The sequence below is a fragment of the Pleuronectes platessa genome, chromosome 18 (assembly GCF_947347685.1).
Source record: "Pleuronectes platessa chromosome 18, fPlePla1.1, whole genome shotgun sequence".
NCBI lineage: Eukaryota > Metazoa > Chordata > Actinopteri > Pleuronectiformes > Pleuronectidae > Pleuronectes > Pleuronectes platessa.
The window spans coordinates 22,278,224-22,304,628 of record NC_070643.1 but is presented as its reverse complement, the minus strand read 5'-3'; the positions used below and the strand labels follow the sequence as shown (position 1 = coordinate 22,304,628).

Below are 26,405 nucleotides of genomic sequence, written 5' to 3'. Positions count from 1 at the left end.
TAGTTGTTGTAATAGTAGTAGTAGTAGTAGTAGTAGTAGCAGTAGTAGTAGTAATAGCAGTAGTAGTAGCTGTAGTACTAGTAGTAGTATTAGTAGTAGTAGTAGTGCCAGTAGTAGTTGTTGTGGTAGTAGTAGTACTAGTAGTGGTAGTAGTAGTAGTAGTAGTAGTTGCTGTGGTAGTAGTAGTACTAGTAGTAGTAGTAGTAGTAGTAGTAGCTGTAGTAGTAGTAGCAGAAGTATAGTAGTAGTAGTAGTAATAGTAGTAGTATTAATAGGAGTTGTAGTAGTAGTAGTACTAGTAGTATAGTAGTAGTAGTAGTAGTGGTACTAGTTGTTGTGGTAGTACTACTACTAGTAGTGGTAGTAGTAGTAGTAGTAGTAGTAGTACTAGTAGTAGTAGTAACAGGAGTTGTAGTAGTAGTAGTAGCTGTAGTAGTAGTAGTAGTAGTAGTATAGTAGTAGTAGTAGTAGTGGTAGTAGTTGTTGTGGTAGTAGTAGTAGTAGTAGTAGTATTAGTAGTAGTAATAGGAGTTGTAGTAGTAGTAGTTGTTGTGGTAGTAGTAGTACAAGTAGTGGTAGTAGTAGTAGTAGTAGTAGTAGTAGTAGTGGTAGTAGTTGTTGTGGTAGTAGTAGTAGTAGTAGAAGTATAGTAGTAGTAGTAGTAGTAGTAGTAGTCATATAGTAGTAGTAGTATAACACATACATACAAACGTCCACCAGGTGTCAGACTTTTACCATTTTCCTCAACACAGAAAACTTTTTGAAACTGACTGAGGAGGAGGAGGGATTATAGCAGAGTGTGTGTGTGTGATTTGTTGTGACACACACACACACACACACACACACTCGGGTGTGGACAGGTGAACCGACGCTAACGGGACTCAGCGCCTCGACTCCTCTCGTGTTTTTCCGCCGTGTTGTCGCAGCCTCTTCGGGCTCTGGAGCTCCGGAGCTCCCCCCCTCTCCTCCACACGACTCTGCCCGGGTCCCTGCGCTCTGCCCCGGACTCCGCTCACAGCTCGGCCCGGCACAGGAGGAGCCATGTCCCAGGAGAAGAGCGACCCCCCCACCGAGCTGCTGGGTGAGTCTCCTTCAGGCTGCGTCACTTCGTGTCCAGGTTGAATTCACTGTGAAGATCCACCTGAGACCCAGGGACACTCTGCTAGTGTGTCTTCACCTGAGTTTATCACACACGAGTGCAGTGACACACATGCACCATGGAAATAACACACACACACACACACACACACACACACACTTCTGAGGGTTAAACCTGATTGTAGAAATACACACAGACTTTTAAAACAACCACAAAGTTGCATCACTCAGTGAAACTCTGTTATAATAATGTTAAAATGATTTCCATGCCTCTGAAAATCACTTTTCTCTTGTGACTGTGATTTCCACGCCCTGAGGCTCAGGCTGGATACCTGAGAGTTTCTCCTGCTGCACTTCCTGGTCTGGGGCTGGAGGTGGGGGGGTGGGGGGGGGCTGTGGGACAGGGGTGTGTCCTGTGAAATTCCTTTGGATTGTGAGATATTATCAGAAGAGACTTAAACCACAGAGAATCCCTGAGACTCTGCAGGAACCAGCTGTGAGTGTTGACGCTGGAATCAGGGAGAAGGAGACCTGTGACCTCAGAGGAGTCAGGCCTCGGAACCTCCTCTTCAGGTATTCTGTGAGAATCTGAGCTTCAGAGCTTCAGAGCTTCAGAGCTTCAGAGCCTAAAGACACGTGAGGACACAAACGAACAGAAGAGTGGACGTGTGGACGAGGTTTCTAACACGTGACGTGAAGCTGGAGGAACACAAACGTCTCAGGATGAAGAAAGAGGACGAAGACGTCAACTTGGAAACACGAGGAGGTTCCAATCCAAAAAGTGCACCAATCAAATATTACCCATGATCCTCTGCTTCCTGAAGCTGAAGAGCTGCTGCTGTAACAAACTCTGTTCAGAACTCTTCATGTTTTAACAGTTTCCTGCTGAATGTTGGAGATGAACTCTGGTTTTTAATAACTTCAGAGTGTTTTGAACTGATCTCAGTTCAGCTTCACTCTTCAGCTGGTTGTGTGTGTGACTCTCTGTCAGTTGTTCTCTCAGGAGATGGAACCCACTCAGCAGAGTCACAGAGAACAGACTCACACATCAAACTGCTGCTTTCAGGTGGAACAGTTGTGTTGTTTTGACAGTTTAAAGTCGTTTCTGAAGCTTCCTGTGGTCACACGGACGAGTGAGGCTGAGTGAGGCTGAGTCAGAACCTCGTGCTCTGTGTTAGGACGCCTGCAGCTCGTCCCTCACTGGACGGCGTTGGACAGACGGATGAATGGAGCTTTGTGTTTTCAGCTGCTGCTTTGACCGGGACGCGTCGACCTGATGCTGCTCATCACCAGCAGAGCGTCACAGGGTTGATGCCGACCGTCCACACCAGGAGCCGGTGGCCTCACAAGTCAAAACAGTGGTTGAAGATTATTCTTTCAGGAAATCAAATAGTCAATAAATCTCATCAGCCTCGTTTGGTCCGAATGAATGGAGCCGGTTTGAAATGAGTAACGTGACCTTTGGTCTGTGATGGAGGCCACACATCGCTGACTCACAGTCCAAACTCTGAACTCAGGTGATCAGGATTCTAAACAGAGAGTTCATCACGTCTCACAAGCTGGAGGAGAGATCTGTGAACATGTTTAATATCTCACATGTTCCAGTTTCACGTCACGTGTTAGAAACCTCGTCCACACGTCCACTCACTCACTGGGAAGCTTCCACACATTGTCCTGCTGGTTCCTCACATGACTCTGACATGTTACACACATGGAGGCTGCAGGAGAAGATCCAGAAAATGTCCAGAGACACTGACTCTGACATTTGTTCTGACAGACAGAACCTGCAGAACACGTCAGGAACATGTGAGGAACACGTCAGGAACACGTCAGGAACATGTCAGATCTTCAGTGCAGGTCTGAAAACACAACTTCAAACTTCAAAACGTAATACTGATTAAAGCTGTAAACAAGGATAGGAGGAGACCATCTGCTGGGGGGGGGCTCATGTGTTTCTGATCAGCCTCCCCTCCGCTTCATGCCGTCATGTCTTCACCCTCCTCGTGACCTTGTCATGTGTCCGGGCACCGAGAGGAGGAGGAGGGCGGCATGATGTCATGAAGGCGGGCCCTCGCTTTCACACACACTCTTGCCCTCACTTTACCTCCTCACTTCCTCTCTCTCTTCCCTCGTCTTCCTCGCCTCTTCTCCCCCCTCCCCCCTCTGTCTCTGGATGTTCCCACAGCTGCACCAGCAGAGTAACTGTAACGTAACTTTAAACGTATTCAGGAGCCACAGCTGGAGAGAAGGAGGAGGAGGAGGAGAAGAAGAAGAAGAAGAAGAAGAAGAAGAAGAAGAAGAAGAAGAAGAAGAATAAGAACATACATCTGAAATGTTACAGTAAATAAAGATGGACGACACGACTGCTTTCAAAAATGAAGACAAAACATGTGGATTGGAAAAGAAGAAGCAAATAAAGGACAATGGCAAGACGAAGGAGAAGATGAAGAAGAAGATGATGAAGAAGACTAAGATGAAGAATCATCAGCTTCACCTGCAGAAGCTCCACAGATTTACAGACGTGTTTAAGTTCCTGTTCAATATGTTTGTCTTTAAAGACGATTCTATATGTTTCTATATCTTCATCTCTGTTGTTTTAACAACATCGTCAACATACTGAGATACAACTGAGTCAAATGTTTAAAACCAACACAACACTTGTGTTACTGTGCAGTGTTTCTGTGGATTCCTCCTGATGAGCCTCGTAAACACGAGTGCGCCTGAAGGCCTCGTGAAGCAGCACATTATCTCCACTTTAATTAACCCTGAGCTGGGGAGCGGGTTGGAGCTGCTTCTATTTGTGACTTCATGAAACCACAGCTCTGAACCTCTGTTGAGCTCTGAGCTGTAATTTGACGCCTCCAGCTGTTGTGCTGTTAATCGGGTTCTGACCGTGTTTCCCCCCCGTTGCAGAGAGCGTGCGGGAGGCCGTGGGTCGGAGGGTGAAGCTGACCCTGAGGCGCAAAGTCCAGCTGGAGGTCAAAGGTGACAAGGTGGAGAGCAGAGTGCTGGTGAGTGACGGTTGATTTCTAAATGTGACACTTAACGTTTGAATTCATGTTTAAAATGTACATGACCTGCAGCAGCAAGTCTCCGGGTCACGACCTCATGCCCCTCCGATCGCCATACGTTCATCATCTCAGGCTAAAAGACACAAACACACATAGAACCTACAACTAGAAGCCTCCGACCGGCTCCTCCTCAGAACCTCATGTAAATGGATTCAGTAGTTTCTGAGTAAACCTGCAGAGGAACGGAGACTGAAAACACAACCTCCTCCGCCGAGGTCATAACTCATCAGCTCCAGGAGACAGAACTCCACCTGGACGTGTCTCTGCAGGTCGAGAAGCTCAAACATGAACAGAAGGTTCAAGTTTCTGAGACGCTGCCGAGCAGAAGAGACCAGTTCTAACTCTGTGGTTCCTCCGGTTCCTCGTGGTTCTGCAGCTGAGAGAGAGGAGCTGCTGTGAGTCAGGATCTGATCACAGAACGTCACCAGGTCCTTCAGGAGACAGCTCCCACTCTGCTCCTCCTGTGGGACTCACTTTGAACCATTCTCTCAGATTCCTCAAGAAAGAAAACCACCCGGTGTGTCGTCATTAAACTCTTTCAGGTGGTGAACACACACAAAACTAACACTGAGTTGTGAGGTTCTGGAAAAAGTTCTTCTCACTTCTCATCTGGATCTTTATTTATCTTCTGACTGCATGAGTCTCATCATCTTATCAGCTTCCCCTGTGTGCTGTTGATCATCTGAGGACGTTTCACGAGTGTGTGTGTGTCTGTGTGTGGGTGTGTGTGTCTGTGTGTGTGTGTAAACTCACAGGACTCAAACCTGGAACCTCCTGGTAACACAGAATTCAGCTAAACACAACTTTTAAAATTTCACCTTCAACCACATTCCACGATTCTGCAGAATGTGGCTGCTGCTCCTGTCGGGACTTGACTGGAGCAACTCAGAGCAGCACACACACACACACACACACACACACACACACAGACACACACACAGACACACACACACACACACACACACATTGTTATTTGCATAAATTAAAGTTACATTTTAATTGAGTTTATTAGTTTAGTTTATCTCAGGATCCCTATTTTTTGTTTTGTGTATTTTTAGATTTTTCTAGAAACAATATTCCAACATGACTGATTTCTGCTGAACCCGTTTCCTGTTCAGAAATCGTGGCGCTGATCCTGGTTCAGTTAATAATGAGATTTGAAAGCAGCTCCTCCATCCTGATGTTCCTCAGCTGCTGGTCTGTGAACCGTTCCATCGCCTGAACCACAGAATCGAACCCGTGGCTCCAGCTGCTGCTCGCTGTGCGCCCTGCTCCAGATGTTTTCCAGCTGCACATCTGTTTCCCTGTCATGTGCTCGGCCCTCGCTCTCTCTCACCTGCTCCCCCCCACTCGTCCGTCTGAACCACGCGTTTTCAGACGTTAGAAACAGAACCAGCTTGTTCACGCTGGGTCCGGACAGGCCCCGCCCCTCGGCCGGGTCCACGTCGCTCCCCATTGGCTGACCCTCCCTTCCGCTCTGTCCTATTGGCTGTTCTGTGACCTCACACGACCCGGAGTGACCTCGCTCCACTGCTCTCCCTCCGTCGCTTCCTCTCATTCTTTCTTTTTTATAATTTCTCTGCAGTGAAAACGAGACGAAGTAGATTCTTCACGTTCAGAGTGAAACTCAAACTCAAAGAACTCAAATCCTTCAGTGAGAAACGCAGCTTCACCAGGAACTGTCTCTCCTCCAGGACAGACGTGGGACACGTGGGGACAGAGGGGACGTTGTCCCGCTGGCTGGAAAACGTCCCAACTGTTGAACAAGTGAAAAAAGACGAAGCTGCTGGTCGAGAGGGAAACTTCTGATCCGCTCACACACTCACACAAATCAATCATTCAGTGTAGACGTGAGGACAAATAAAATATACTCAGTGGAGAAGAATAAATAAATAAATAGTTTTCTTTAGTCAATCCACAGCAACAGCTTTCACTTGTAAAAATGGGTGTTTCCTTGTTTGTGTTGTTTTGAGATTGTCTGTTTGTCTCATTGTTGTGAACAAGAGTTTGGTTGTCGGGGGTCAAAGGTCAAGGAAACTGTGAATGACTTAGAATCAGTTTCACAACAGAACGTATGATCTTGTGTTCAGTGTGTCTCCTGGGACTCTTCAGGTCCGTCTGTCTGACTGATGTGTGTCTGTCTGTCTGATGTGTGTCTGTCTCATGTCCCTCTGTCTGATGTGTGTCTGTCTGTCTGATTTGTGTCTGTCTCATGTCCATCTGTCTGATGTGTGTCTGTCTGACTGATGTGTGTCTGTCTCATGTCCATCTGTCTGATGTGTGTCTGTCTCATGTCCATCTGTCTGATGTGTGTCCCTCTGTCTGATGTGTGTCTGTCTCATGTCCCTCTGTCTAATGTGTGTCTGTCTCATGTCCCTCTGTCTGATGTGTGTCTGTCTCATGTCCCTCTGTCTGATGTGTGTCTGTCTGTCTGATTTGTGTCTGTCTCATGTCCATCTGTCTGATGTGTGTCTGTCTGACTGATGTGTGTCTGTCTCATGTCCATCTGTCTGATGTGTGTCTGTCTCATGTCCATCTGTCTGATGTGTGTCCCTCTGTCTGATGTGTGTCTGTCTCATGTCCCTCTGTCTAATGTGTGTCTGTCTCATGTCCCTCTGTCTGATGTGTGTCTGTCTCATGTCCCTCTGTCTAATGTGTGTCTGTCTCATGTCCCTCTGTCTGATGTGTGTCTGTCTCATGTCCATCTGTCTGATGTGTGTCCCTCTGTCTGATGTGTGTCTCTGTCCTCAGGCGCTGGCGTCCCATCGAGCTTACCTGTTGACCACTCGTCTCCCGTCCAAGGTTTGTGAATCAGTTTTTTATTTCTCTTTCACTTCCAGACCTCAGTTCCTGGCGGTCGGAAGTGAAATCTTTTTCGTCATTTACTAACTTTTCCAAACACGTTCATATTTCATATCCTCACAGTGAATTCTGCTCATTTGTCTTTATTCTGCACTTTAAAAACCCAGATGAGTTCTTCTCCTCTCTCTCTCTCTCCTCTTCCCTCTCCCTCTCAAACTGGCCTCTGAGTCTCGGCCCAGATGAGAGCAGGTCCCACCATATGGAGATATTTGATAGTTTTACCCACAATGCAGCTGTGAGAACGCAGCCTGTGGGAAAGGAAAACACTGAGAGGAAGAAAAGTTCGACCTGGAGGGCGAGCGAGCGAAAGAGAGGCAGAGAGAGAGAACCGTCTGGAAACATTAAAAGATTTATTCTCATATTATTTACTGTCTCTAAACAGAACAGTGGACAACAGGGATTTGAGCTCTTTGCAGTTTTAAACTTCTCATGTGATAAGTGATGGGTCATCAGAGTCTTAAAATATTAATAAGAGAAGTGAACTGACACGTTTGTGAACTTACAGAAATCGGTTTCCTCTTTCTCAGCCTCTGGTGAACCTCCAGGTTTCTCTCTAAACACAAATCTGTGGGAAAGCTTTTTTTAAATCTGCTCGTGTACAAATTATTGTTCACACGTTTATATCGATGCAGAAACAGGAAGTAGATCCTCGCTGGTGGTTCCTGGGTCAGATGCTTTTCATCTGAAGAAGAGAAACACGTTTTAAATCCTGAGTCACGTTTCACTGAGCGGCTGAAGTTTACATCATTTTACAATCGGCTCTAGATAGTGACTTCTGATGTTTGTTCATTTCTCACAAGCTACGATAACAAGTTTATTTATCAATCTGTGGTCAACCCTGAATGTTGTACTTTGCTCTTTGTTATTATGGGATGTTGGAAAGAGATGTTGAAACGCTCTGAACACATAAAAACAACAGACTCCAGGGACTCTGGGGATTTGACCTTCAGAGGAGACGGGAAAGAGAGAGAATAAGAGAAATGTCTCATTATGGACGTCTGTCTCTTGGTCTAATGTGTCCACTGTAGGTTATCAGGTCACCTCTGTGCCGGCTGACCCCGGATCTGTTGTTGCAGAGCGTTGAGGGTTTTTCTGTGTGAGACAGACGCTGCTCTGTTCCTCGTGTGAAGGGAAAAGACAATGGAGGAATTTAACAGCTGGCAAGGAAAAGAGAGAGAGAGGAGGAAGGGGGGGCGTACTGTTTCTTTATGTCCCTCGCCCTCTCTCGCCCCCCCCCTCCTCCTCCTCCTCCTCTCTCTCTCTCTACACACTTGCTGCCTCTCGTTCTCTTTTTCTGTCCAAGCCTGTATCCTCCCTCCTCTTCCTCTCTCTCTCTCTTTTCTTTCTCCCACTTTCTCTTCCTACATATTCAACTTTCTTTTAATCTGTTCCCTCTCTTCTTCAACCTTTCACTTTCTTTTTCACAGCTCTACCTTTTCGTTCGCCCTCGTCCCCCCCCCCCCCCCCCCCATCCTCCTCCTCCCTTCCTCTCTCTCTCTCTCGCTCACTTGCTCTGTTTTGGCAGCGAGTTCGGACTCCACCATTATTGTGACTTTCCCTCTGGAGGGGGAACGTGTGCGAGGTTATGACCGAGCTCCAGACATTTGCTCTGCAGCTTGTTTTTTACATTCCTGTTCCCCCTGTGATTTATTCTTTATTACTGACCCTGTGGTTTTCTTCTTCTTCTAATGATTCCCAGCTCCATATATATATCAGAATAAACTGTAAATCTGTTTCTGATTAATCTAAAAACGATAACTCCTCCAGCAGCCGCCTCTTTAATGCTCCATCGATCTGTCCCATTCATTCGGACACGTTTCCTAAAGTGTGGAAGATAAATACAAACTGTTGATCCTCAGTTGAGTTTAGACTGATCAGCTTCAGACTGGAGCTCGTTACAGGTTTGATCTTTATGAAACCATCTCTAGAGAAGATGTATGAATCTGCTCATCTTCAGGTTGATCGTTTTAATTTGTCCTCAGCCTGTCCTCTGCTGCAGCTCCTCTGTTCAGCCTCTGTCTCAAACTCTTGGTTGAACGTCCTGGTGGAGTCAACACTGACTCAGTCTTTACAGTCTGGTGTAGAAACATCGTCCATTAAAGCTGTGAAATCAGTAAGTCACTAATCGCTGTGAGGAAAGACTCAGACTATTGGGACACAGTCTCGTCTCCAGCTCTCGTCTCAGAACAAGTCGGCGCTTGAAGAAAGTCGAGCTAAAACAAAACGTTAGCACTGAGCAGGAAGTCGACCTCAACGACCTGATGAACGGCCGAGAGGTGATTCCAGAGCGTTAATCTGCTTCAGGCTTCTCACCTGAATTCAGCCTCTGACGATAAGTTCACAGCCTGAGGAGCCAGTTGATAAAACTTTATAAAACTTTACAAAACTTTATAAAACTTTACAAAACTTTATAAAACTTTATGGATACAGCACACATGTGTCTGTGTACACTAGAGGCTGCTAATCTGATCTGCAAATGTTTATTGAATTTGTTGACGTGAAGAACAGTTGGAGCTTTGTGGACTCGATCAGAGGTCAAAACAATAAAATAATTCAATTATAGTTTTTCTTCCTTCAGGGAAAACAAGAAATCAGTTTTTTATATATAAATAGATAAATATATCTAAAGTTTATAATTGTGATAAAACGTTAAAAGATAACCTAGTCCTGTGAGGACGTGTGTGACACTTGTAATATTGATGCATCAGTGTTTTGTTGTATTCAAAAAATACTTTTGATCAAGTTTAGTCTTTTTACGATTTTTCTAGATCTTGTTTTTTCTAGATTTTCGATCTTCGGGCGTCTGGATGTTAAATCGTCAGAGAATCAAACTTCTGCTCGGCCGTGAAACAAGTCAGAGTTTCTACTGGAGATCCAGAGACCCCTAGTGGCAGAACATGAGACCTCATTAAAATTAAGAATTAAAAACATTGTCTTTTTATTAGGTTGAACAGTCGTTCAGTTACCTGGATATTCAGGGGATCAGCAGCAACAAGCCCACTCAGGTACAGACACACACACACACACACACACACACACACACACACACACACAAACAAAATACACGTCACATTTTATGTCCTAATTTCAAAATGTAGGTGTTTTCTCTGTTTCACCCTTTTGTGGGGTTTTATTTGATTTGGTTGTGTGTGTGTGTGTGTGTGTGTGTCTGTGTGTGTGTGTGTGTGTGTGTGTGTGTGTGTGTCTGTGTGCAGCTGGTGTTGGAGCACGAGCGCGGCCCCTGGAGCCTCCGGCTGAGCTCGGTGGAGGAGGTGGACGAGGTCATCGCTCACATCGGCACCTGTCTGCACCGGATCTGTCCCACGGGTTCGCCTGTGTAGGTACCACACAGCCGCAGTTACACCTCACGACCCCCAGGGGGACGGCATACCAAATAGGATCTGGTTGGAGGTTTTTTGGATGAGATGTCTCCGCTTGGTGTGGACATTAAATAAGAATAAAGAGCGAGTATGTCCTTGTCTCATCAGGAAGGTGATGAGGAAGTTGAGCCTGAAGCCTCCGGAGAGGACGGCGGCTCTTCAGGCCGTGTGGGACGACCAGGGCTCGGCCGAGCTCGGACCCTGTGGTAACAACCCTCCATTCCAAAGTGTTCGTCAGTGAAATGAAGTGTTGAGATGTTGAAGAGACTTGTTGTTTTCAGGTGGTTTCTCTCATCAGTACTGGTGTGTGTGTGACAACCTGGGGCTGCCGTACCGGGAGGAGGTCCAGTGGGTCGGTGACGTTCAATCATGATTCCACTTCCTTCTCTCCTCTTCCTCTTCTTCTGCATCACGCCCCTTCTCTTCCTCCTCTGCTTTGTGTTGCACCTGAACGCACCGTCGTTAATCTGTCTCCTCTTCCTGTCCGTCCCACCTGTCCTCGTCATTCAGGACGTGGACACCATCTATCTCACCCAGGACACCAGAGAACTCAACCTGCAGGACTTTGTTCACCTGGAAAACAGGTTCGTGCTCGACTCAGATCAGAGTCAGATGTTTGTTCTCACTTTGTTCTGTCGTCCATCTTTATTTACTAACAGATTAATTTGTACACTAACTTTTAAATGTTTGGTTTTATTGTTTTTATTTGTGTTCACTTTGTGTTTCGGCAAAAACAATATTAAATCAGATATTAGATTATTTTTATTGCTCCAAAGAATAAAACAACGTTTGTGTGAATGTCTAAATTCTTCTTCTTCTTCTTCTTCTTCTTCTTCTTCTTCTTCTTCTTCTTCTTCTTCTTCTTCTTCTTCTTCTTCTTCTTCTTCTTCTTCTTCTTCTTTGCAGGGATCTGGTGGCGATCATCGCAGCTCTGGAGTTCAACCAGTGGTTCACCAAACTCTCCACCAAAGACTACAAACTGGTAACAAGCTTTTACCCAGAATTCCCTCTGCTCCACACACACAACCACACACACAATCAGACGATGCTCACTTTCTAAATTAGTAACGCAGTGAGTTCGACCACATGATGATCAACGATTGTGTTTTATAAACGAGCTGTAGATCACGTCTCTACTCTGATTGGTTGTCATGTTGTGATGTCATAGTGACGTCATGATGACATCATTCCCTTCATATGATTAATAATAATACTTTGATCTACGTGAGCCTCGGGTCTATTGTCCAATAGGATGCAGAGATTTTTCAACTATGCTTGACATCATTTATAATGTGATAATGTGTGTGTGTGTGTGTGTGTGTCTGTGTGTCTGTGTGTGTCTGTGTGTGTTGTGTGTTATGTGTTGTCCAGTCGACAGACGTGTGCGATCAGATCCTCCGGGTCGTGGCTCGGTCCAGTCGACTGGAGGAGCTGGTTCTGGACAACGCTGGACTCAGGAGGTCAGAGGTCAAATATGAGAACTGGTCACGCTCGTGTGCATCAGTCTCAGTTAACGTGTTTTCATGTCTTTGTGTAGTAAGGAGGTTTGTGTGTTTGTGTGTTTGTGATGTTCTGTCTTCATCTGTTCTCTCCTCAGTGACTTTGCTCAGAAGCTGGCCGGCGCTCTGTCACAGAACCCCGCCTCCACGCTGCACACACTCAACCTGAGCAACAACTCACTGGAGGACAAAGGTTAGAACACACACACACAGACTCACACAGACTCACACAGACTCCCAGGCTGTCTCTGTAGAGTCAGGTTGGTCTCAGGTGTGAACTGGACCGACGGGGGCTTCTCTGTGCAGGTGCTGCTGCTCTGAGCGCTCAGCTCTCCAAGCTGCCGATGGGCCTGAAGCACCTGAACCTCTGCAGGACGTCCATGTCTCCTAAAGGTGAGGAGACGCTCAGAGGGGACACGTCGTCCTCCTTCTGAAGACTTTCTTCAGGCGTGTTTTCTATTTTGCAGGAGTGAACGTCCTCTGTCAGTCTCTGTGTGTGAACCCAGTCGTCGCCACCAGCCTCACTCACCTCGACCTATCAGGGAACTCGCTGCGAGGCGACGACCTCCAGGTGCGGCCCCGCCTCTCGTCTCAGCTCCGCCTCTCGTCTCAGCTCCGCCTCTCGTCTCAGCTCCGCCCACGTTTATTAAAACATGTTCTTATGATTTTTCTTCACAGAACCTGCACAGCTTCCTGAGTCACTCCAACAGTCTGGAGACTCTGGATCTGTCAAACAGCGACTGCTCTCTGGATCAGGTGAGCAGCACACACTCACACACTCACACACACTCACACACTCACACACACGCACACTCACACACTCACACACAGTCACTAACACACACACAAACACACACACTCACACACTCACACACACTCACACACTCACACACACTCACACACACTCACACACACACACACACACACACACACATACACACTCACACACTCACACACACTCACACACTCACACACTCACACACACTCACACACTCACACACTCACACACACTCACACACTCACACACTCACACACACTCACACACTCACACACACACACACACACACACACATACACACTCACACACTCACACACAGACTCACACACTCACACACACTCACTAACACACACACAAACACACACACTCACACACACTCACACACACTCACACACTCACTAACACACACACAAACACACACACACACTCACACACTCACACACTCACACACACACACACACACTCACACACAAACACTTTCCCAGTTGACGTCTTTGTCTTCTGTGTGTCCTTCCTGTAATAGAGTCTTTTGTGCAGTTTCCTGTGTCTCAGTGTAGTCTCTGTGTTTCCAGGTGTGCTCGTCTTTGCTTCGAGGATCTTTGAAGCATCTTTCCGTCCTGAACATGTCAAAGACCGTCTTCTCTCACAGGTCAGACCTGAGACCTGAACCCATCCAACAGTGTCCAGTGTTTTTATAGATGAGACGAACAGGACGAACTTCTCTTCGCTCTCCCACGTTCTCTTCCTGATTGGTTCTTTTCAGTCACATGCTCTGACGCCTCGTCTCCCCTCGCTCTCACACAGGAAGTGTAAAGAAATCCCTTCGTCCTTCAAGCAGTTCTTCAGCAGCTCTCAGGCTCTGAGCTCCGTCAGTCTGTCGGGGACCCGGCTGCCGCTGGAGGCTCTGAAGTAAGAAAACTGGTTTTTATCAGGACGGTAAAAAACATCGCAAAGTTTGAACAGGAAGTGGAAAATGCTTCAGTCACAAAGTAAACAAAAGCTTGTACGTCCAAACGAGAGAAACAGAAGGTGCAGGACAGAAGGGACGAAGACCAGAAGACCAGAAATGTCCACAGACTAGTTGATATCAGACAAGCTATATATTTGACCTCAGTTTGTGGAATGAGTCTGTGAATCAGACGGAGGATGAGGATCTGAGTCTTGATGGATCTTGTCTCTGTGTGCAGGTCCTTGTTGTTGGGCCTCGGCTGTAACCCCAGCCTCAGTGACGTCTCCCTGGACCTCAGCTGCTGTGAGGTAAATCACACGTGAACTCAGAGAACATCTGGTAGATGAAGATAAAGACAGTTTGTGAGATTGTGACCAGGTCTGTTTGCTCGTAGCTGCGTTCAGGAGGCTCCCAGATCCTGGAGGGCTGCATCGCAGAGATCCCCAACATCTCCAGTTTGGACATCTCTGACAACGGTGAGGACATTTGTGGACGTTTAACGAAACTGAACCGACTCTGATCGTGACTGGTTTCTGTCGCCTCAGGTCTGGACATGGATCTCATCACCCTGCTGGTGTGGCTCGCCAAGAACCGCTCCGTCAGAACCCTCTCACTGGGCAAGAACTTCCACAACATCAAGTCCAAGTGGGTGAAAGTCCTCTGAGACCTCCTGGGACTGGTCCTGAATAGTCCAGTTGTCCTGGTTCTGTGTATATTGATGCTCTTTGATCTGATGCTCCTCCAGAAATGTGGCTCCGGTCCTGGACAACCTGGTCCACATGATTCAGGAGGAGGATTCAGTGAGTTTCAAATATTTATTCATTATTTTAATTCCTGTGTTTGATTTCATGCATCGGGCGTTTTGGGATGAAATGGTCTGATTACCCCCCCCCCCCCCCCCCCCCTCCTCTCTCTCTCCCCTCCTCTGCAGCCGTTGACCTCCCTGTCCTTGGCAGACTCCCGGCTGAAGGCCGACCTCTCCATCATCCTCAACGCTCTGGGCAGCAACTCGTCCCTGACCAGGCTGGACATCAGTGGGAACGCCATGGGAGACATGGGCGCCAAGATGCTGGCGAAGGCTCTGCAGATCAACACCAAACTCAGGTGAGCTCCAGAAACCACCGATCTCAGGGTTACCCCCCCACCCCACCCCCCCCAATCAAGTTAGAATGACGTTGACCTGACACAGGGTCGGTGGACTCCTCCTCCTCTGTGTGTGTCTCCTGCAGGACGATCGTGTGGGACAGAAACAACGTCAGTTCTCAGGGACTCCAGGACGTCGCTGCCGCTCTGGAGAAGTGAGTGTTTGTTTGTTTGTTTGTTTGTTTGTTTGTCAACAGATTTCCACCGAAGAGACAACTCATTATAATTCAGGCGTCTTGTTTGGAACTAGTGGAGAAGACAACAACTCCCATGATCCCACGCTGCTTCATGACATCATCAAATTAACTCTTTTGTTACTGTTTTGATTTGGAGACCCCTAGTGGCCAAGATGCATATTGTGTGTTTATTATATGAGACATTTTCTCAGAAATAAATTGATCTTTTGTTATTTTTTATAATAATTGTTCTAATGCTGCATTTGGTTATTTTATTTACTTTCTTTACTTGTTTTAATCCGGTTTATAACGATTTAACTGTAACTGTCCTGTGTCCATTAGGTTTATTATTTGTCACTATTCTGGTGTGAAGTGGTTTAAACCCTGACGTGGATCTTTATACATTTTATAAAATGTGTTAAACTTCCTCGTCCTATCAGGAACTACACCATCCGCTTCATGCCGGTTCCCATCATGGACGCTGCTCAGGCGCTGAAGTCCAACCCGGAGAAGACGGAGGACGCCTTATTAAAGGTCCCGTTATGATCTGATGTATGATAAGAACCCTGTTGCACAGTGAGCTCTGTAGTGAGGCTCCTCTGTGGTGTTGCAGATGGAACAGTATCTGCTGAGGAACCACGAGACACGTAAATACCTGCAGGAGCAGGCCTACCGGCTGCAGCAGGGGATCGTCACCACCACCACACAACAGGCAGGAGCACACACAGCTGGAGCCCAACTGGGATCAGCCTCTGACCTCTGACCCCTAACCTCTGACCTCTCCTTGTCTACAGATGATTGATATGATGTGCGTGAAGGTGCAGGATCACGTCAACTCCCTGAAGTTCACGGAGAGCAGCGCGGTTCAGGAGGACATGAAGGTGGCGGAGAACCTCATGAAGGACGCCAGGAACTCCAAGACGGTGAGAAGACATGAGACCATCAGAGGAGAATTCAGAGGACAGTCGGAAGCTTCAACCACAAGAAGGTTCAGGGATTAACCTTTGTTGTCTTCTTCTCTCTTTGTCTGGCTCATCCCTCCAGCTCCTCCCCAACCTGTACCACCTGACGAGCGGGGGGGGCAGGGGCGCCTGCGTCGGAGCCATTCAGGACAAACTGGAGTCGATGGCTGGGGAGGTGGCGAGGGTGATGGACGAGCAGCTGCAGGTAGCCAGCTCAGCGTTTAGCTTCAACCAACTCCAACTCCCTGAGTCTAACCTCCTCCTCCTCCTCCTCAGACGATGCTGGCGTCCATGGTGGACGCTGCTGAGGGACTGTGTCCTCACGTGATGAAGAGGAGCAGCCTTAGTCAGGAGCTGCTGAAGGCCGGAGCCGGGAGGATGACCATCCCCCGCAGCTTCATCAGCACCACGCTGCTGGAGCAGTCCGGCGTGGACATCATCAACAAGATCAGGTCTGAATGTTCAAGATGGTTTGAGTCTGAGGACGTGTCCCCGGCCGTCTGTCTGATGTCCTCTGGTTTCTGTTGGTCAGTGAGGTGAAGCTCAGCTTGGCGTCTTGTCTGTCCGATCGCATCGTGGACGAGATCCTGGAGTCTCTGTCCAGATCACAACACACTCTGGTGAGTCCGGCCTCCGTCTCTCTGTCCCTCCGTCTCTCTGTCCCTCCGTCTCTCTGTCTCCTCATCCCCCCGTCCTCCCTCCCTCTCCAGGCCGATCACCTGATCAGGAAGGACCCGCCTCTGCTGCGTCACGCTCCTCACACCGAGGCCGAGGTTCTGGACGAGACGGTTCTGCAGCCGGAGAACCAGAACCAGAACCAGAACCAGAACCAGAACCAGGAGCAGGAACACAAACCACAGAGGAAGCTGCAGGATATGGACACATGCATGGTAGGAAGGACTTATTGATAACATATCAATATGATATTTATGATGAAGGACTTATTGATAACATGTTAATATGACATGTATGATGAAGGACTTATTGATAACATGTTTATATGACATGTATGATGATGTCGTGTGAATCATCCAGAACCTGAATCATCTCTTTATGTTGCAATGAGTCTGGTTCACACATTAAAATAGTTTGAGTTATTAGGGTAAAATTAATTATTCAAATTAATAATTATAACTCTGAATTTGTATTTAATACTTTTACACTTATCATCAATTAATACATTAAGGGGGAAATAGTTCTGATCCTAATGAGGTCATCATGTATCTGAACAATCCTTGTACTTGTTAGTATTTTGTTGTATTTAGATTTTAATTAATTTGCCGGGAAATGAGATAAAACTCACATTAAACAATTTGAAAGATGAACTTGATTCTTCTATAAAGAAATCAGGATCATATCTTTGCTCCTCAGATGACGAAGAGGAAGAGTATTCTGGTGAGGATGCTGCGTCCCGTCTCCGTGGCCTTCGGTGAGTGAAACACAAAATCCTCTGACTAAATAAACTGTCACGTTGTAAATTCATTAAAGTATATTTATTTATTTTATGATATTTTCTTATCTCCTGTCCGACAGAGATGGAGTTTGACCTGGACAAAGCTCTGGAGGAGGTTCCCATCCATGTTGAGGACCTTCCTCCTCCTCCTCCTTCTTCGCCGTTACCCGACAGGATGTCAGCGTACTTCAGAGACCTCCCTCCCCCCCCGAGGTCCACGGACACTAAGCCCCTCCCCCTGGGCGATCTGCTGCCGGTGGAGCACAAGCTGCTGGAGCATCACACCAAACTGCGACCGAAACCCAAGAAGAGGACGAAGCCCAGTCGACCAGCTGTAGGTTTGAGGACCGAGTCTTCGATGAGTGAAGTCCGATGAAGACGAGCTGCTGACTCTCTTCTCCACCGTTCCCTTTCAGCGACAGGCCGCCGGCGGCTCGGCGCCACAGGACGGGGAGCAGAACGGCATCATGGGAAAACTGGACGAGGGCCTGGACGACTTCTTCTCCAAGAAAGTCATCAGACTCAGCTTCAAGTGAGAGTTCCCACTGGAACCGATGGTTTCTGTTGTTGTTTGAATATGTAGAAGTATAGTTGTGTGTTGTCAGCGTAAAAAAGCATTTGTATCAAAACGTGTGAGAACTGAGATTTGATTGGTTCATAAAAAGTTGATCTTGTTTTCTTCAGACTTCCGTCCGTCAGAGGTTCGATGTCGAATCCTCAGGAAGCGACAGAAAAGAAACGTGAGTCGAGGAAGAGCGGCTTCTTCAACCTCATCAAGTCCCGGACGTCCCGCTCGGAGAAGAGCCACGGAGCCGCCGCCCCCCCGCCTCCTCAGCCCGTGACCTCCAGCACCTCCTCTTCTGTCAGCCCCGTGACTGAGGAGCCGACGCCCACATCCCCTGCACCGCCCATAAAGAGCGCCGCCCCCCCTGCGGAGCCGCATCAGGAGCTCCACAGGGCGCCGGCCGTGAACCACTCAGATTCAGAGACGGAGGTCTGTCCGCCTGCTGCTGAGGAGGAGAAGCAGGAGGAGGAGGGAGAGGAGGAGGAGGAGAAGAAGGAGCAGCCCCACAAACCCCGTCATATTGGCGTTCCGGTGATGGGACTGGACCTGATGGCTGAGATGAAGGCCCGGCAGGAGAGAAGGGCTGTGAAGAAGGTGGGTGTGGCCTCATTGAGTTCTTTAACTGACTCCATTAGAACGTGTGTGCTGCTGATGACTGACATTGAACCTGTGTGTGTTTCAGACTGAGTCCTCGTCCTCTCAGGACAAAGTGGACGCAGACAGAGGTGAATCTCTTTAATATCCTGATGCTCATAAATATATTGATATGATTTAAACTGTATCGTGAAAAGTGAAACTTCTCATCCAGCAGCCACGACCGACATCCACCCCCCCGCCCCGTCAGAGAACGAGGAGTCCCGACCGGAGCCGCCCCCCCGGGCCAAACCGCCGAGCGTCAGCCCCAGACCGCCTCCGTGCCAGGCCGCCAAACCCCCGCCGGGTCCCACCAGTCCCACCGGCCCCACCAGTCCCACCAGTCCCACCAGCCCCACCAGCCCCACCAGTCCCACCAGCCCCCCGCCTGGCAGCACCTCGGTTCACGGTACACAACTCTTCACTGTGACTTCTGCTCAATCACAAGCAGGAAGTAGATTTATCACCTCAAGCAGGAAGTAGATTTATCACCTCAAGCAGGAAGTAGATTTATCACCTCAAGCAGGAAGTAGATTTATCACCTAAAGCAGGAAGTAGATTTATCACCTCAAGCAGGAAGTAGATTTATCATCTCAAACAGGAAGTAGATTTATCACCTCAAGCAGGAAGTAGATTTATCACCTCAAGCAGGAAGTAGATTTATCACCTCAAACAGGAAGTAGATTTAATCCACGTCTGTGTTTCTCTTCTCAGACGACTCCACTGAGGCTCCAGCAGCCAAAGCTCCACTTCCTGCTCCTCGCCTGAAGAGGGCGCCGTCGGAGCAGGAGCGAGAGAGCGTGAGCAGCAATTCTGCAGGACGCCTGTCGCCAGTGGACGGTTCGTGTCTCTGTTCGATTCCCTGTTCGACTTCCACACACTCGACACTGGCAGCAGCAATATCACTTATAGATTTAAACTCTATGTGGAGAATTCAAACAACACAAAAGGGTTTGTTCACTTCAGTTTTAAAAGAAGGATTTAAACATTTAAATATTTACTATTTTTCAGCTTTACAATATTATTTGATGCAAATTGACTTTAGAAAAGTCAGATTACAATAAAAAGTCAGATACATTTAACTACTTTTTTCATGGTCCACTGTCAGATATGTATTTAAAACTGATTTAAAACTAAAAAAATATCCTGATGAACCAGAATAATCATATAATTATAGTTCCAGATCAATTTAGTACTTTTATTATTTATCAGTTTAAGGTTCATGTTGAAGCTTCTACTTTCTTTATCAGTTTATTTTCTTTGATGAGATTCGGATCCAAGAAAGAAAAATAAGAAACTAAGAATCCAACAACTCTGACCTCAGTTTGTTTTAAAAACAATCGTCCAGTCACCAGGACGCTGCAATGGCTGCTGGGAAATCTGTTGTTTGTTCCGATGAGTCACTGTGAGCTGAAGATGTAACCGTCAGTTTAACAGGTCACGTGTTTATGACCCGAGGCTCAGTGTGCGTGTTGTGCGTCCACACTCGACTTGTGTAATTAACACTTACAGGAAGTCTGTGTTCTCTAAAGCGACGTCTCTTCTGTGTAATCACAGAGATGGAGGGGGGGGGGGGGGGGGGGGGGAGGCGTTTCACAAACTGACAAAGTGACAAAGTGTGTTTCACTTCACACGTCGGTGTCAACGTTATAACTTTTATTTATTTTATCTCAGTTACACCTGTAACTAAGTGTGTTTCAGGTAATCAGATTACACCCTGACACGTTGAAGGTCACTGTAACTAAGTGTGTTTCAGGTAATCAGATTACACTCTGACACGTCACTGTCTGTTTCCTCTCGTCTCTCGTTTCAACAGCCGACTTTCCCGGAGACGCTGGCGACGCCTTTGACCCCGATGCAGGGGCGGAGCCTGGTGCAGGGGTGGAGTCGGAGGCAGGGGCGGAGCCTGGTGCCGGCGGCGGCAGGCAGTGGTCGTCTCTGAGGAGTTCAGCCCCTCCTCCTTCCGACAGGGAGGCGGACCGAGAGCGCACCAAGTCCCTCCCTGCTAATGGTTTGAATAATCACATTCTCAAAACAAGAATTACTCATTTGTTTCTGGTTAATTATTGATAATCAACATTTTATTATTAATAATCAGCTGTATTTCATATTTGTTCTCAGTGTAAGGTTTCTGTGGTTGTTGTCTCTCTCTCTCTGTAGCGGCGCCCCCGTCGCTGGCCGACACAGATCTGAGACCAGCCGAGGACGAGAGTGAAACGGCCGATCACAAGTCTGACGGCCAATCAGAGGACGAGTCCGGGGACGAGTCTCCGTCCGTCTGACGCCAGCGAGACGTTTAGAATCCAACGTTTCAGACAATCACTCGTGTGCTCGGACGACTTTCAGTTTTCAGATCAGTTCCTGGTGAAGAGTTCCCTGACCTGGGATCAGCCGGGTTTCATCAGGATCTTTAAGAGGCGAACTCGTGGTTTTGATCTGCGGCTGCTTGGAAACAACAGATTCATCTTCTCAACCGAACAAAGAACTCTTCACAAATTCAAAAAATGTCACATCAGGAGCAGAAGCTAAAAACAGAAACAAAAATTATATCTAAAAATATGTCAATGTTTATTTGATGAAATATGATGAAAGATTATTTAAAACATTCCTCTTGTTCATGACTAGAAAATATTTCAGGTCAGTTTCTGTGGGTAATATAATTTTAATGACACTGTAAAACAAACTTATCCTTTCTAACACATTAATCTCACTTACAGTTTTTAGGTCTTGAAATGAGACGGAATCAGAGAAGTCACAGATTCAACTGTCACAATCAGCTGAACTGAGATCAGTTAAAAAGACTCTGAAGTTATTTAAAACCAGAGTTTATCCCCAAAATTCAGCAGGAAACTTTAAAACATGAAGAATTCTGATCAGAGTTTGATGTATTTTTTACAGCAGCAGCTCTTCCGGGTCAGGAAGCAGAGGATCATGGGTAATAACCAGCGCAGCACATTGACAGACTTTGTTTATTCTGCACATGAAACCACTTCCAGTAAAGAGAATAGTGACATAATTCAAAATATATAAAATATGTATATTAATATTAACAAGCCTTTGAGGTAATCCCCACATGTGGCTGCAGGGGGCGCTGTGTCTCAGTAAGTTACAGTGTGTTGCTTTAAACCTCAGAGGGACGCTGCCCCGCCCACTGAGGAGTCACAACCAATGAGAATCCTCCGGCAGAAAACTAAAACTTTAACTTTCCAGATGTTCTGTAAAAATCCTTCTTCTCCTGTGATGTCACATGTCACCGCTGCTGAGTCATCACATTCTGACGTCTGTCAATCACGACTGCTGCACTGACACGTGTCTGTGTCCCGATGTAAATACCACTGACGTAGAAATTAATCTGAGTCATAAAACAAACTCTCGGGTTTTATTGTCATTGGAGCAGAAATCTGATTTATTATTTTCCTGTAAGAGACTTGGTGATGGTTTTCTTTATACTGGGGAAATATTTTTGAAATATTTTGCTTTAAAAAAAAAAAAGATATGTTTTATTGTTTATATGTGAGTGGACCTTCACACCTGGAAACATCTGTATTTGTATGTTTATATGAATAAATCCTGTTTCCCAGCTCTGACTCTCTGACTCTCTCTCTCTCGCTCCTCTTCCTCCTCTTCCTCCCCTCTTCCTCCTCTCTTCATAAACCAGCTGCTGAATCTCTCTCTCTCTCTCTCTTTCTCTCTCTCTCTCACTCCTCCTCCTCCTCTTCCTCCTCTTCCTCGTCTCTTCATAAACCAGCTGCTGAATCTCTCTCTCTCTCTCTCTCTCTCTCTCTCTCTCTCTACTCCTCCTCCTCCTCCTCCTCTTCCTCCTCTTCCTCCTTTCTTCATAAACCAGCTGCTGAATCTCTCTTCCCTCGTTTCTCTGAGTTCAGGAGAGGAGTGAAGATGAAATCAGAATAGAATTAGTTTGAGTCTTTGTCTCTGACGTGGTTTGGTGGAAGAATCTCGTCCTCTTGTCTCTGAGTCGTGTCCCCAGTGGCTCGTCCTCTGGACTGGTCTCAGCACCATGGACCTGGACCAGCTGGACGCTTCAGGCTTCTCACACATCTGGACGCTTCTGGACGTGGACGGTAAGAACCTCAGGGACATCGCTCAGTGTCTCCAGATGTTTCACCAAATATAAACATTTGTGAATTTAACTGAGCTTCATTAAAAGAAAAGAGACTTCAATTCATTTCCATAATGAATGATCTTGTTTTTTTATTGTTCTGTGGATTCATCCACTCAATGTACAGTACAATTCAAATAACATGAACTTTATTAACATAAACTCAGTGAACATGCTCCATAGAGAACGAGGGAAAACCTACTGGAAATATATTTAGTTTATTATCAGTTTAGAAATGATCAGTTGTGAAAAGATAACGTTACATTATGTATTGAAGAATAAAAATAAAAATGAATAAATAGGTTATTTATGTTATTTAACATCTACCTTGATGTGATGGTTTAGTCCGTGTCCCGTCTGCTCACATGGAGGAGGTTAATGATCTATACTGTGTTCAGCCACCAGGGGGCTGATGGAGATGTTTTGGCTTCACCCTTGGGAGCTGTCATGTTTGTTTTGACACTATTTTATATTTACGTCACATGTCAGATGGTAAAAACTCATTTTACATGAATGTGTTAAATTTAACATGTTAGAGTATTTTTATTATTATTATTCTCATTGTGATGTTAATCCTCAGAAGGTGTGTAGCTGCTGCTGAGTCCAGCTGCTTGTTGTTCTTGTTTCGTCAGATCACGGTTACATCGAAGCGACGCAGCTCGACGACTTCTTCCGTCGCGTGTTGGAGAAACTGGGAAAGAAGGTGAAGAGAGAGAATATGAAGCTGCACTGATGCCGTGCGGCCACATGGTGGCAGTGTCTCCAAATGTGCTGTTCTCTGATCGCACCACCGGGGGGCACTGAAGCCCCAAATGTTAAATCTACATTCATTAAGTGCAGATATTATATTTATTAAAAATATTTCTTCAAAATACAATACTTTACTAAAAACATCCAGCTGCTATTTTGAAAACCATATACTTGCTTTGTCAGAAACGAAAAACTAGTAAATATCGTTGATAGAGTTTTATTGTGAAAACCTGATTTAACCCTTTATGTTCACATAGGGAGAAGTTCTTCTTCTCAGTTGCAATCTGCAGCCTCACCACTAGATGCCACTAAATCCTGCAAACTGAACCTTCAGTTTACCAACATTTTAAACATTTCTGTTTGTATATGAAACTAATTCACTAATTCCAAACGGTTTAATGGTTTTATGAGTGATACAGACTGTCGTTGAGCCAGAGAACAACTAGTTGATATTTTACTGTTTCACATTTCAAGGTTTTTAGTCTAAAGTTCAGTCAAACATGATCTTCACAGAGAGAAGAGATCACTGAGCTCAACATCCGGCGACTGAGAGAAAGGTTCATGTCGGCTTCTGACGTCTCAGCCGTCGGACGTCTGCAGATCCAAGAGGTACGATTCCCTTCGGCTCCTTTCTGGAACAAGACTCTGACGAGAGCAGGTTGTGAGTTTCCTCCAGAACGAGTGTGAACACGTGACTCCTGACGTGCTGCTGCAGAATAATCTGTTCTTCAATCCAACAACACAAGTGAACAAATCTGCAGTTTAGGACACGTCATGTTTTTTCAGGGACTTTCTTTAAGACTTAATGAGGCCACCTGTGATGAAGTGATGTCTTTGCAGCTCGCAGCCATGATGCTGCCGGAGGAGGAGAAGTTCCTGCTCCTGTTTCACAGAGAGACGCCGCTGGACGACAGCGTGGAGTTCATGAGGGTGAGGTCAAAGGTCAACAAGCAGTGATGAGACATCGGTCCAAAGAGCTGATGGATGGAGATAGTGAAGGAATCTGCAGCAGCTGGTTTTTGTAGTTTTGGGATATTTGTTGTGTTGTCTCAGATTTTTCTTGTTTGATCAGATCTGGAGAAACTACGACGTGGACAGCAGCGGCTTCATCTCAGCCGTCGACCTGAAGGTAACGAGGACAGAGACACATGACCTTGTTGGATCTCTGCAGTCCAACTACACAGAACACCTCAGAACCACAGAGGAGCTCATGATACTCTCTCTCTCTGCAGATGTTTGTGTTTTCTCTGCGTTGACAGATTCCTGCAGCTGTTTTCTTTGATTGTATTTTCTGTGTTTGTCCCTGCAGGGCTTCCTTCAGGACCTGTTCGTCCAACACAGGAAGTCCGTCCCCGCTGAGAAGCTGGAGGAGTACACTATCTCAATGGTAACCTGCAGGGGGGGGGGGGGGGGGCGTCTGTTTGCCCTTGACTCATAAATACATTTTATTTTGATGTTTCCTTCCTGCAGATGAAGATGTTTGATAAGAACCAGGACGGCCGATTGGATCTGAACGACCTGGCCAGGTAACACTGCTCGGTGTCACGTGACCTGTGACTCACACGGGATCTGATTGACGCTGTAATCAGAGAAAAATACAATTTAATACTTTGAATATAGGGTTTATATTGAAAACTACTATTGACTTTCAGCTGTGAAACATTGAGTTTTTAAATGAATTAAACTACATTTCTTTCTTGCTGTCGACAGGATTTTGGCTCTGAAAGAAAACTTCTTACTGAAGTTTAAGATGGACGTAAGTTTGGAGATTCAAGCATGAAATATTGATAATTTATTTTCTAATATTGTGCAGGTAACAATCCAATTCAATTCCTTACAGATCTGCCCCCTTTCACCTAAATCTCAGTTTGTCACTGAAATATATTTGTAATTTCCGATACTTTGTGTTTCCAGAGAAGGTTGAGTTTAGTGTTGTGGGTTCTTCATGATGTTGTTGTGTGTGTCTGTTCCCTGTCAGGCCTGCAGTCAGGACGACAGGAAGAGGGACTTTGAGAAAATATTCTCTCACTACGACGTCGTAAGTTTCAAAAGTCTTGAATCTATAACACTGAAAAGTTTTCCTCCTGTTTCCTGTTTGACCAGAGCAAGTTTAAAAGGGCTCGAATATTTGGTTCATATACATTTTTTAATTCTTCATGATTATTGCAACTAAAAATGAGGTTTTCAAAGACATATATGACAGATAGAGACGTTAATTAAGTGTGTGTGTGTGTGTGTGTGTGTGTGTGTGTGTGTGTGTGTGAGTGTACAGAGTAAGACGGGTGAGTTGGAGGGTCCTGAGGTCGATGGATTTGTCAAAGACATGATGGAGCTGGCGAAGGTAAAACAACAGGAGGTCAAAGATTTTATATGTAACTTGTTTTGTGAGTTGACCTCTGACCCCTGACCTCCGACCTCCCACCCCCTCTCCAGCCAAGCATCAGTGGCACGGACCTGGACCAGTTCAGGAAAGCTGTGCTCGGCCACTGTGACATCAACGGAGACGGAAAGATCCAGAAGAACGAGCTGGCTCTCTGCCTCGGCCTGAAGCTCAGCTAACCTTCACCGCCTGTCCTTCCTCTCCTCTTCCTCCTTCTCTTTTCTTTCCTCCATCTCTCTGTTGCTTCCTCTCCTCCTCTTCATCCTTCTCTTTTCTTTCCTCCATCTCTCTGTTGCTTCCTCTCCTCTTCCCTCCTCTTCATCCTTCTCTTTTCTTTCCTCTATCTCTCTGTTGCTTCCTCTCCTCTTCCCTCCTCTTCCTCCTCTCTCGTCCTTCCTCCATCTCTCTGTTGCTTCCTCTCCTCTTCCTCCTTCTCTTTTCTTTCCTCCATCTCTCTGTTGCTTCCTCTCCTCTTCTTTCTTCTCTCTTCCTTCCTCCATCTCTCTGTTGCTTCCTCTCCTCTTCCCTCCTCTTCTTTCTTCTCTCTTCCTTCCTCTATCTCTCTGTTGCTTCCTCTCCTCTTCCC

General features: G+C 46.4%; 2 protein-coding genes across 2 annotated transcripts; both read left to right on the top strand.

Moving 5' to 3' along the window:
- The first annotated feature begins 845 nt into the window (after positions 1 to 845).
- On the top strand, positions 846 to 22,149 carry LOC128461502 (F-actin-uncapping protein LRRC16A). The gene is made up of 38 exons (XM_053446443.1): positions 846 to 1,081; positions 4,012 to 4,109; positions 6,921 to 6,971; positions 9,977 to 10,036; positions 10,247 to 10,368; positions 10,520 to 10,617; positions 10,693 to 10,763; positions 10,922 to 10,995; positions 11,318 to 11,393; positions 11,783 to 11,871; positions 12,009 to 12,103; positions 12,217 to 12,303; positions 12,378 to 12,481; positions 12,589 to 12,666; positions 13,261 to 13,337; positions 13,493 to 13,597; positions 13,876 to 13,945; positions 14,032 to 14,113; positions 14,183 to 14,282; positions 14,383 to 14,437; positions 14,569 to 14,741; positions 14,867 to 14,935; positions 15,397 to 15,490; positions 15,570 to 15,668; positions 15,751 to 15,879; positions 16,001 to 16,123; positions 16,195 to 16,370; positions 16,451 to 16,538; positions 16,629 to 16,808; positions 17,290 to 17,347; positions 17,452 to 17,705; positions 17,788 to 17,903; positions 18,056 to 18,530; positions 18,619 to 18,661; positions 18,745 to 18,912; positions 19,305 to 19,409; positions 20,386 to 20,580; positions 20,730 to 22,149. The coding sequence occupies exons 1-38, from the start codon at positions 1,042 to 1,044 to the stop codon at positions 20,849 to 20,851; spliced, it is 4,299 nt and encodes a 1,432-aa protein (XP_053302418.1). The 5' UTR covers positions 846 to 1,041; the 3' UTR covers positions 20,852 to 22,149.
- Positions 22,150 to 22,449: 300 nt separating this feature from the next.
- Positions 22,450 to 26,023, top strand: LOC128461499 (secretagogin). Its single transcript, XM_053446441.1, has 11 exons — positions 22,450 to 22,651; positions 23,322 to 23,392; positions 23,953 to 24,048; positions 24,226 to 24,369; positions 24,512 to 24,568; positions 24,749 to 24,826; positions 24,910 to 24,965; positions 25,150 to 25,195; positions 25,418 to 25,477; positions 25,712 to 25,780; positions 25,873 to 26,023. Exons 1-11 carry the CDS (start codon positions 22,588 to 22,590, stop codon positions 25,996 to 25,998), a joined length of 867 nt encoding a protein of 288 aa, XP_053302416.1. The 5' UTR covers positions 22,450 to 22,587; the 3' UTR covers positions 25,999 to 26,023.
- Positions 26,024 to 26,405: the final 382 nt, after the last annotated feature.

Excerpts from the sequence above, each read along its gene's own strand:
- LOC128461502 (XM_053446443.1), top strand. The coding sequence starts at position 1,042 with ATGTCCCAGGAGAAGAGCGACCCCCCCACCGAGCTGCTGG. Across the intron at positions 1,082-4,011 it reads CCCCCCCACCGAGCTGCTGG|AGAGCGTGCGGGAGGCCGTG; the intron begins GTGAGTCTCCTT and ends CCCCCGTTGCAG. Across the intron at positions 18,913-19,304 it reads CGGCCCCACCAGTCCCACCA|CAGCCAAAGCTCCACTTCCT; the intron begins GTCCCACCAGCC and ends CTGAGGCTCCAG.
- LOC128461499 (XM_053446441.1), top strand. The coding sequence starts at position 22,588 with ATGGACCTGGACCAGCTGGACGCTTCAGGCTTCTCACACATCTGGACG. Across the intron at positions 22,652-23,321 it reads GACGCTTCTGGACGTGGACG|ATCACGGTTACATCGAAGCG; the intron begins GTAAGAACCTCA and ends TTGTTTCGTCAG. Across the intron at positions 24,049-24,225 it reads GACGTCTGCAGATCCAAGAG|GGACTTTCTTTAAGACTTAA; the intron begins GTACGATTCCCT and ends ATGTTTTTTCAG.